This window comes from Chiloscyllium plagiosum, chromosome 3 (genome assembly GCF_004010195.1).
Source record: "Chiloscyllium plagiosum isolate BGI_BamShark_2017 chromosome 3, ASM401019v2, whole genome shotgun sequence".
Classification (NCBI taxonomy): domain Eukaryota; kingdom Metazoa; phylum Chordata; class Chondrichthyes; order Orectolobiformes; family Hemiscylliidae; genus Chiloscyllium; species Chiloscyllium plagiosum.
The window spans coordinates 55,779,994-55,791,522 of record NC_057712.1 but is presented as its reverse complement, the minus strand read 5'-3'; the positions used below and the strand labels follow the sequence as shown (position 1 = coordinate 55,791,522).

The 11,529-nt window shown below is 37.4% G+C and overlaps 1 protein-coding gene across 1 annotated transcript; it reads left to right on the top strand.

The window, feature by feature from the left end:
- Positions 1-4,176: 4,176 nt before the first annotated feature.
- LOC122543571 (transcription factor Sox-7-like) lies at positions 4,177-11,212 on the top strand. Its single transcript, XM_043682381.1, has 2 exons — positions 4,177-4,545; positions 9,921-11,212. The coding sequence occupies exons 1-2, from the start codon at positions 4,317-4,319 to the stop codon at positions 10,784-10,786; spliced, it is 1,095 nt and encodes a 364-aa protein (XP_043538316.1). The 5' UTR covers positions 4,177-4,316; the 3' UTR covers positions 10,787-11,212.
- Positions 11,213-11,529: the final 317 nt, after the last annotated feature.

The following is an 11,529-nucleotide window of genomic DNA, read 5'->3' as shown; positions in this document are numbered from 1 at the left end:
GCACTGGGGCGTGTCCAGCGGAGATTCACACGGATGGTCCCTGGAATGGTAGGTCTAACATATGAGGAACGGCTGAGGATCCTGGGATTGTATTCATTGGAGTTTAGAAGATTAAGGGGAGATCTAATAGAAACTTACAAGATAATACGTGGCTTGGAAAGGGTGGATGCTAGGAAATTGTTTCCGTTAGGCGAGGAGATTAGGACCCGTGGACTCAGCCTTCGAATTAGAGGGGGTAAATTCAGAACAGAAATGTGGAGACATTTCTTCAGCCTGAGAGTGGTGGGCCTGTGGAATTCATTGCCACAGAGTGCAGTGGAGGCTGGGACGCTAAATGTCTTCAAGGCAGAAATTGATAAATTCTTGATGTCACAAGGAATTAAGGGCTATGGGGAGAATGCGGGTAAGTGGAGTTGAAATGCCCATCAGCCATGATTGAATGGCGGAGTGGACTCGATGGGCCGAATGGTCTTACTTCCGCTCCTATGTCTTATGGTCTAACATTGCCACTGGCTGTGTAAGTGAATGTAGCCATGAACTCTTATGCATCTAACTCCTTCCAGATTGCAGCAGGAGGAATTTGTAACATTTCACAGTGTTGTTTAACAGGGGTCATTGATACTTTATTCATTGCTTACTAACATTTCCTTGTTTATCAGAGACAAGCAGGTGGAATGAGCATGTGGCTTTGATGGATCTACATGCTTTCCTCTGGTGCAGGCCTTAATTGACAATTGTACAATGATTGGTAACTGCTGTACGTCAATTTTGTCCTACATCAGAGCGAAAAGGGATTCCGCTTCAGTGACCAACTGTTCGCTTCAGTGCTTGCTATCCTGATATATTCATGGTGCCTTCATTCTGTAGCAGTTCAATGTTCAACAACAAAATAAAGGGCTACTATGCATCAAGGGCTATCCACTTACCAAACGTTTGCTGCCTCTAATGCGCAACCCATGCACTTGCATGCAACATGCATATAATGTAAACTGTGCATCCACAAAAAAAGGTATTGAGGCAGGGCTTTTACATGCCGAAACAATGTTTTCACAGCCTGGACCTACTAGAACAGCTCTGAATTTCCATTCATCTTGAATCAAATGCTTTAACATCCAGCTACATAGCGAGTGGCTGCAAAAAGCTGGAGGAAGAAGAAGAGTGCAGGCAATCTATATAACCCCCTTCAAGATGAGCTGTCTGCAAAAAACCTATGTGTGACACCAGTAGTTGCAATGTTCAATCTCTTTTCACCAACATACCTCATCTTGCCTCTGCTACTGACTGTCACATGTTTTACTCGGTCATAATGCAAAAATAAAAGCCACTATAAAATGTACATTCCAAACCACATTTATAAATAAAGTAAATCCAAGTGCAGAAGTCGACTAATCATGCTTGTTTATTCTCAGTGCCTGTTTACTATATGTTGACCCAATGGTCACAGTATGGTTAGTGGAAGGCTGTTGATTTTCGGTATAAGAGACTGCAGATGGCTTAGGAGGACAACCTGGAACAGATCTGGATCTAGAAAACCTTGCTGTAGGCAATAATATCTCAGCTTTGAAATTGACAGTCTAAATTGGTTCACTATCAGCCAACAGAGACAGTTGGAATAGCAAGGTTAGGAAGATGAATGCTACCTTTCTGAACACCCTCCGGCATGTATTTCGCAAAACAGGCCCTCAGCGACCCTTGTATGCGTTGCTGCGAAACATTGCAGCTTCTATGTCAGTAAGGCAATGTTGGATGATAGCAGTCTGAGTTTCCAATGCAGCATTCACACTGAGGCAATAACCAACTGCATCACAGTTGGATCTGCAAGTCTTCTGAACTTGGCATCCACTTTCATGCTGGAGAGGATGGGCACCTTTGCACAAAGCCCTGTGTCATTTTGGTGCTGCACTCTTTCATTCTCATTGATATTGATCGCAGACTTTTGCCAAGTTTCCCAATGCACAAAGCATTTAGATGCACATACCTATTAGGTTTTCACTGTTATAGAGTCATAGACATACAACATAGAAACAGACCCTTTGGTCCTACTAGTCCACACCAACCATGCTCCCAAAGTTAACTAGTCCCACCAACGTGCGCTTGGCCCATTTCCCTCCAAAAGTTTCCTCTTCATGAACCTATCCAAATGTCTTTTAAACTTTGTAACTATACCTGCATTCACCACTTTCTCTAGAAGTTCATTCCACACATGAACCACACTCTGTGTAAAAAAAGTTGCCCCTCATGTCCTTTTTAAATCTTTCTGCTTCACCTTAAAAATATGCCCTCTAGTTTTGAACTCCACCACCTTAGGGAAAAGACCCATGTCATTCACTTTATTTATGTCCTTAAGATTTTATAAACCTCAAAAAGGTTGCCCCTCAAAAAGGTTGCCCCTCAACCTCCTGTGCTCCAGTGAAAAAGTCTCAGTCTTTCTAGTCTATTTTTAAATCTCAAACCCTCCATTCCCAGAAACATCCTGGTAAATCTTTGTTGAACCTACTCCAGTTTAATAATATCCTTCCTATAACAGGGTGACCAGAATCTGGCATGCTGCCATTTGTGCTGCACTTTGCCCCTGCTTTGGCTGCAGGACTCATGCTTGGTCCAGATATTATTCTCCTGTAAAATATATTTTTTATCTGTACCTGAACTTGTGGCTGCAAGTATAAAATTGAATGACTGTGCGTCATGTTGCTATTTCTCCAACGCTGCAGTGCTTGGTTATATGAAAGAAGAAAGACAAAAGGGTGGGGGTTGCACAGATGATGGTTAGAGGAAGGAAAAGTGTTTGCTGACAATACTTGCACCTTCTAAATCAGCAGAGTGTATGACATAAGCAGAAATGGGATGTAGGTGGGATTACAGATGAGGATATAATTATCATTTATGTCAGTTTCTCCACCGTCTATATCAATAAGCATCCCAATAATGGTTAGCATCATCTCCCCCATGGCTTAAACGTGGCCTTTTCCCTACTGGTTAGTTCCTGATACCTCAGCCATACTCCACCTTGGCTTATAAGAAAGAGGGAAATATTGTCAGTCAGTATTAGACAATCTGTTTAGATGATATGACTGTCATGGTTGAATGCCTGGCAGTCTGTATAAGCTGTGCAGTGTGGGAGTGTGGCTTGCAGCGCTGTTGAGTGTGATTTGCAGCAGTGCTATGTGTGGTGAAATTGATACAAATTGTTGCTAGGTGAGTAATCAAGGTGTGGTGAGTTAAGCTTGTGCAATTGCTAGGAAATGGCAGTTGAAGATGCTTGGTCACTCTTGTGAGGTCATTGAACCTTTTCTAGCACTATGTTTTGACTTTCAGTGTTTAACTCCTAGCATTGACCCTATAGCTATTTGCTCCTATTCTGAGATTGCATCAGCAGGATCTCCTGTCTCCCTGTTGATATAGGATGCCTCTGTTTCCTTTTACTTCTTCATCCAAGGCTTCCAGTGAATGTCTGAAACCTTAGAGCCCACAGTCTCCCATGTTTTACTGTTATTCAATGTATTCCAGGTGAAATTCACTTGTTGCTTGACAGTCACAACTTGCTCCAGCTACAGTGCACCTTCCCTTTAAGAATTGTAGGCTATCTTTAAACAGGGCAGCGAGCTTTAACTGCTGCTAGCCATTCATAGAATGGGCTACCTGCTTAAACAAGCAGCTAATCGACTGAAGGGTTTGTACAGGTTGGATACAGAAATTGTTTAAAACAAAGAAAATCAAATGCTGCCTTTGTACGGTCAATGGATATGGATTAATCACGCTTCAAAATCCCCTCACATGTTTTAGGAAATGGAGGGTGGGGTGGGGGGCGGTGCGGGGGTTGCTGAGAATGCTGTTAAATTGAGCCCCCGGTGGTTTTGTTTGACTATTGTTTCTTTCTAGTGTGTTCAATGTAACATAAGCAATGCAATTATTGTAAAATACAGTTACAATATCCTACTATAATTCACAATCCAACACATACTAAGCAGTCTTTTGTAGTCAAAATCACTTGCTTTGTTTAGATGTTGAGAAGTTCAAATGCAACACTTCCTTTTTCTGCTCTGTAGTTCTAAGTTTGTTCCTACAAGTCAAAGCTGTTTGATTGCAGAACCAGTCAAGGGAGGAGCTTTTATTAAAACAGCCTGATGGTCATTGGTTAAAGTTGCCACTAACTGACACTAAGGGAATAAATGAATGTGGGACTCTTTTCCTGATCTGGGAGTTCATCTCACCAGCTTTAAGCATCAGCACCACTGTGATTTAATCTTACTCACTTTTACATACATTTCCAAAAGTTAGACAGATTATCTTTAATTGAAGTGATCTGATCCACAGTAATGGCTACAATAATGAGCCCATATTCATGGACAGAGGGTTTGGACTCTCCTGCTGGGGAAGGAAAGCCCAGGGCTGGGCTTACAGCTCACGAATCTTCAGGCAGGAACAGAGCTGAACCACGAATCCGGAGACCCATGAATGCCTTCATGGTCTGGGCTAAGGACGAGAGGAAAAAACTAGCAATCCAAAATCCTGACCTTCACAATGCAGAGCTCAGCAAAATGCTGGGTAAGTATACACAGAAGTTTGAACAAAAATCAATCAAATATAATTTTAACTGAAACATATTAGTCACAAGTTATACTTAGATAGACAAGGTTGTATCTAAAGTTGTGCCAAAGCAAACCAGAAAATTGATTCACCATAAGTAAAAAGTCACATTTTTAAATATTTGAAATTATTTTACTGATGAACTCAGTTTTATTTTAATTTCTGGAAATGACTCTATTTAGAATATAGAAACACAGAATACTATTAATAGTCATTTTGATTGAAGACTGCTTGCAATTAAAAAGAAAATTGAATACAACAAATCTGGAACATCATTAATTACACACACTTTTATTTATTACCGCCTCTTCCTAAATTTAAGTAATTTTGTGTATGGTCAACGGTAATGATTTAGTTTTTAAAATTTACATTTTAATTAAATATGTAAGGTTACATTTTTCACTGTACATGCTTTTATAAGTTAAGAAAAAGTGTGGTTAATATATAAAATTATATTTATTCTTTTCAGAACCAAGATGTGGCCCTTTACTGAAGTGTATATATTATCTTGTCTTCTCGACTTTGTTAATTTCTCAACCATATAAATGATGATAAAATATTACCGGAATCTTTTGTTTAAAATTACACTGCTGACTAATGATCCTTTCTTTTCACAAAAGCTGTATTGGGACAAATTAAATTTCTAATGAATAATAAATTTCTAAAATTCTGAAACATAATGACACATTATGGTACATGAATAATTTTAAAGCAGATTGAGTATAACATAATCCTGCCATTTTTACTATTAAATGAACTGTCTTTTGTGACATGATATTAAGTGAAATTTATCCTGTTCAGGATTATATTTAATCTTGCTTTAACCCTAAAGACTGCAGGTACGTAGATGCTGATGTGATTCCTTTGAACATTGAACACTGAATTGTCCCACCTTCTGCATTCAAACCAAAACGCTGTGTCTGCAGACTTTAAAAAAATTAACAATAGCTAAGTTTGTAGCTGAGGTATATACTATTGCTTTGGATTGGCTGGAATAATTTTGTTGTTGATTTGTTTTAGCTTCCTTTTTGCTTTGCTTTCAACCAAATCCATCTGATGGTGTGCTATGGAAAAAGATAACCCCAAGAAAATTTGAATGTAACTAAGAATTAAATAAATTTTCCTTCTGTAAGATGTTAACCTCATAACCTGTAAGAGGACTGGACTGCAGGTTTCAGTTTTTAAAATAAAGTAGAGACGGCTTGATTAAAAGAAAAATATGTCAAGCCTCCAGTTTTTGCTTATCCTTAATTAATTTAAAAATAATTTTAACCTAATAATGTTTTTTTGTTTGTGCCTGAATTTGGTTTGAAATGGGTCTGACATGTTAGTTTATGCAGGCCTTCCTACATAACAACGCAATCATTGAAATGTAATTACTGTACCTATATCCCAAAGGGATGTAAAAGTATGTTTTAACAGAGTACAGTTTAGTGTATCCAAAGTGTTCCTGTATAGATAGCTTCCATGTGTATCAAATAACCTTTAATTCAGTATGCAACATGTCATGGACTTTTAATTCAAATCATGATTTTGTTTTGAGTGATGCATTTGAATGAATTTTTATAAATCCACTAGGTGGCATCTAAACATCTCCCACAAGGATCATCATTTAATATATTCCACATAAAGGAAAATATAATGAGGAGTTTGAATTGAGTAGGGTGTCTAAAGCTTATCTAAGGGGTTACACCTGTATAATCTTGGGTTAAAATAGGAAAACAAGGGAAAGTAATTAAAGCAATTTAAAACAAAACCGCAAGGCCAAGTACGGATAATCCATTTTCTCCAATTACTGGAATGGAGGCCCCCCACTGTTCCCCCTCCCCCGTCCCAGGATATATGAATCCATTTGTAACTTACAACTGGGACTCAACTTCAATGTAAATTAGTAAAACCCATACAATATACTAAATTAGGGATTGGAGTGCTGAAAAAGTTTCATTTCATAAGCGGACAATAGAGGCCACAAAAGCTAAATAGTGCTACAAAAAGTAGACAGACTGTGGCAAATGAAAGTCCATACAGATAATTGCAACATAATGTACATTGGAAGAAAAATTAATTGTGGCATACATATCCAATGAATTGCATTAATACTGGTGAAATTGAAAAAAAAATAGGACTTGACATTTAACAGCCTAGATTTTCCATTGGTGGTTTTCTCGCCACTTGACCCACTTATATTAAACAGGTTAATTCCAGTACAAAAATAACGGCGATTGGAACATCTAGGATAACATACCCAGTCCTTATAAAGCTGCAATCAAAAGCTATCACATAAGAAGCTGAGATGAATTGCCAAATTAACAGAGTAGCTGCTTGTAGATATTGTGATGAGACCGTATAAGCTTGTGGTACCCCTGTGCCCTGAATACAGTTTAGGTGAACAAGATACAGAAGAAGTAGTGTAAAGAGCAGTAATGATTATTAATGATTATTTAGGGGGAAAGAATTGAGAAGCCTGTATCTTGAAATGAAGCAACATTTTAAAAAATTTAGGAAGTATTGAATAATACAAAAGAAGTAAATCTAAAGTACTACCTCAAATTAAGTTATGTGAAAGGTCATACATTTAGAATGGCAATAGACAAGCATGAACTGATGTCAAGCATCAATACCTACAGTAGATTTGAGGTCAGGTAGAGTCATAAATGCACAAACTTGGGAAGCACATCAGAAGCAATCAAATTATCTGCACTGTAGGTTGTTCTGGAAAGGTGATCTTCAATTTCTGTACTTCTTACCTGTCTTTTTCAATTAGTAAATGTTAGAAGTAATGGTGCAGCAGATTTGTCCAAATTGAAACCTATGTTATGGACTTGATAGCTAACTATTCCAGTTTAAAAAGTTCCAAAGTGCAACAATCCCAAATCATTATCAGTGATATCAGTGTTTTTTTGCAAAATCTGAGCAGTAATTAACATTGCATTTGCTACTTTTATATAAATGTTTAAATCACCAAATATCCTTTTCCCTGGCATTAGTCAATGAATAATATTAGAGAAAGCACAAGAGCACATCCTTGGACAACTGATGTTATCTTACCTTGACGCATTTTGGCAATAAAACAATCATCAAGGCTAAATGGACCAACTAAGATTTCTTTGGGCCATTTCTACGTTACTTTAAAAGAGCTGAATTCTTCTTCGAAAAATGTTACAGAATGAAATACGAATAGCCAAAGCCCAAATTCTGAATCCAAGTTAGAGATCAAACTCCTTTTTCAATATAGATTGCAGAATATGACCCAAATTGTAATCACCTGGGACCTTTTAGTTATTTCCTATTCACTTGATCTTCACAACAATTCCAGTTCTTGCATATTTAGTGTGCAGCCTCCATTCCCAAGCAGTTGCCTGATATCAACTTCAGGAGTGGCAGTAAGTTGATATAGAGTTTTTTTCATCAGATAGATTTCTACAATTTATAGTAGACAATCAAAGTCAGTAATAATTCATATTCAGTTCTCAGTGCATAGAAAAACATGTCATTTACGGCTTTTATCATTGCTTTGTTGCCTTTTGAGCAGGAGCCACAGCTGAGGCAATATGTTTACAAAGGGTTTGCTGGAAATCTACACGGTATACGCACAGGATGTTCCACTGACATATTATTTTTAGTTCTTGCAAACCACTTCTTGCCACTGTTATTGAATCTGGTGGAGTCATCATCTTGAATCTTAAGTCAATTAATTTACTACCTAAAATATATGTCTAAATAGACTGCAAATTTTCTTTCATATTTCTGGGGGTGGAATTATATTAAACTTAATCTTTCAATCAGCTTTTCTTAAAACACTTTCTTAAGGATTAGATGTTACAGACTGCAAAATTGTTGAGTAATTTATCAACCTGTGAGACATGATAGATTTCGGAACAAAATTACAACACAGCATTGATTGTATTCTAAATATACCCAAGAGCAAATCTCTTTTAATGTTTCAATAATTCAATAACAAAGTTTAAACAATGGTCTTGTGGCACAGAAAAGGTATTGACTTGAACACCCTGTCAAATGCTACTTTGTAAGCAAGACAGGGTTTTCCTTCTAAATTTCTATTTTGCTTTGTATTTTCCTTGCAGACAAATAATAACTAGTTATAGTAGGGTATTATTCCTCTTCCTGTTTAAATGCAAAAAGGTGGAAGGAGTTTTTCCAATATCTACATAATTACTTACAACAACTATGTTTCCAGTGCCTGTACGAAGCATTCCGCATTAGTGGATAGGCATTCCATGACTCAAAACACTGCAAATATGTCTGCTATAAAAAATGGTGAAATAATCTTAATTTAGAAACAAGAGTATTTGCTACCAATGTACAACAGATCAATAGTCAATACTGTTTTGGGAATAATTTTCTTGATAACATGAGGAAACTGAATTTGGAAATTAATTATAATAAATTCGATGTTTCTTGAATATATTTATTTGGAGTCCTTTTTGAACTCGGACTCTCCTCACAAAAGTGTTACTTATTCATTTAAAAAATAAGTTTTGCTTTCTATAAGACAATGTTTTCTAGTGCCTACTGGGGTGATTGATCTCAACCAGAGTTCACACTCCAAAGATACCAATTGGAGAGAGCATCTATGTGGACATCAGGTAATAGAAGGAATGGACTTGACTAGATTGGTTTATATACTTGAGTGGTTTGCCAATACGGACCATCTAAGGTCCTCTTGTGCCAGAGGCAAAACGGCTCCTGATGCCAAGGGGACTGCACCTTACATGAGTTGTTACTTTAGGAAATGGTTTGGACAAATTTGAGAAGGAGGAGAGGCATGGAAAATATTTTGTACAATTTTGGCAATTAACCATGTCTCTCTGTTGGCTATCAACAGAGAGACTTTAATCATTGTGGAAAGAACTGGAAGTGAAGAATTAGGCCTAATATAATTGTTTTATCTGTCTGACATTCAATTCCTTTAGGAAGAAATGATTAATTATCTAACTCCTTCTATTTGATATTTTAAACTTCAGAAATAAAGATTTTCATCTTGCTCACCATATATTTCATTTCACTTGGGTAAACAAAAACCAATAAGTAATGTCTTTATTTTAACAATATTGCTTTTCTTTCGTAATTTTAACACTGAAAGCAGTTAATCTCCATTACAATCTCATGTGACAAGGTATTAAATAAAGCATTAGTGTTTATTGTTCACAGCACAAACTGTCAGTTTTTTTTAACTGTAAAAGTATATTTAGTTATAGAATAATTTTTCTTATGGATAAAGAAGTGAATATAGAAGGAATGATGTCTAATTATGAGTTGGAGATGAATTTGATTTATAATTTTTACCTCTGAATTCATGGGATATATTTTAGGTAAATCATGGAAAGCACTGACTCCTTCACAGAAGAGGCCTTTTGTAGAGGAAGCTGAAAGATTACGAGTCCAGCATATGCAGGATCATCCCAATTACAAATACAGGCCTCGGAGGAAAAAACAGATCAAACGTCTCTGCAAACGTGTAGATCCTAGCTTCCTGCTCACCAACATCCCGCATGATCGACCTCCTGTCCGCAGTGGAAGAATGTGCAGGGGACCTCTGGAGGAGGAAGAGGATAAAGGCTATCCACGAGCCTCAAGACTTCCTGTAATCAGCAGATTCAGGGACACACAGACAACAAACAACAGCTTTGACAACTATGGGCTACCCACTCCTGAGATGTCCCCTTTAGATGTGATTGATGCCGATCACAGCTTCTTTCCAACTCAGTGTACAGAAGATTCTCCTTCCCAGATGAACGGACTAATGTATCATTCAGACTACAGTCAAAGCCCTATCCAATGTGGACATCTTAGTCAGATTTCAATTCCCCAGAACAGATCTACCATGATGCACTCTGCAGCCAGCCATCCTCCACCTCCTCCTTATTATAACCGGATCCAGCAGCCGGCTCCACAGTGCATGAACTCGAGCACATCAGTTCACCTTTCTCCTCCCCATGATCACCATCACCTAGATAATCTGGAACATATCACCCAAGCTGAGCTTTTAGGAGAAGTGGACCGCAATGAGTTTGATCAGTATTTGAACACCTCTAGTCATCTAAATCAAGCAGGAATGGTAATTAATTCACATCTGCCTGACATTTGTTCACCAGGAGGCACAAATTCAGAGAGGAGCCTTATATCTGTATTAGCAGATGCTACTGCAGCTTATTACAACAGCTACAGTAGCTCCTAGAACAAACAAATAGACTTGTACTTTTTTAAAGTAACAACAGTATTATTTACAAATATCTCTGGGCATGGAAATATCCTCAGGGCGGTAAACTAAAATAGTCGTGCTTTTTCATAGATGATGACTAACATATTTATATTGGCTTGAAGTAATTTTTGCAACATTTGTAAGATAAAATTTAAAGTTGCTTGCTATTTGGATGCTTGTTTTCCAAACATTATGCTGAAATGTTTGTGCTTGTAAAGGGTTTGCAAGAGATATTTCTAAATCCTCAGTAATTGCTTCTTTCTTTTTCGGTTTGGTTATTGTATGCCTTTTCATTTCAAATGTTTGCATATTCTTCCAGTGGATTGAGAAAATTTAACTGATCTGAAATTACTGATCCAATGCTGAATGAATTACTGTGCTTTCAATCTAATAAATATTTCATGGAGTATTGATTGCTGTTTTATTTTCAATTTGCTGAACATTCATAAATATCCACAATGCCATCCAATGAAAACATTACCATATTTGGTCAGATTCAATTTTTACTTGTAACTCAGAGCATTGTTGCCATTTTACACATGGCATCTGCCCATTTAGGATCTCTGTGATATGGAGGAGCCAGTGTTGGACTGAAATGGACAGAGTTAAAAATCACCCAACACCAGATTATAGTCCAACAGGTTTATTTGGAAGCACTAGCTTTCAGAGCGCAGCTCCTTCATCAGGTAGCTGTGGAACGGGATCATAAGACATAGAAT

Bases quoted from the DNA above. Each gene is read 5' to 3' on its own strand.
- LOC122543571 (XM_043682381.1), top strand. From the start codon at position 4,317: ATGGCTACAATAATGAGCCCATATTCATGGACAGAGGGTTTGGACTCT. The intron at 4,546-9,920 runs GTAAGTATACAC...GATATATTTTAG, and splicing joins AGAGCTCAGCAAAATGCTGG to GTAAATCATGGAAAGCACTG.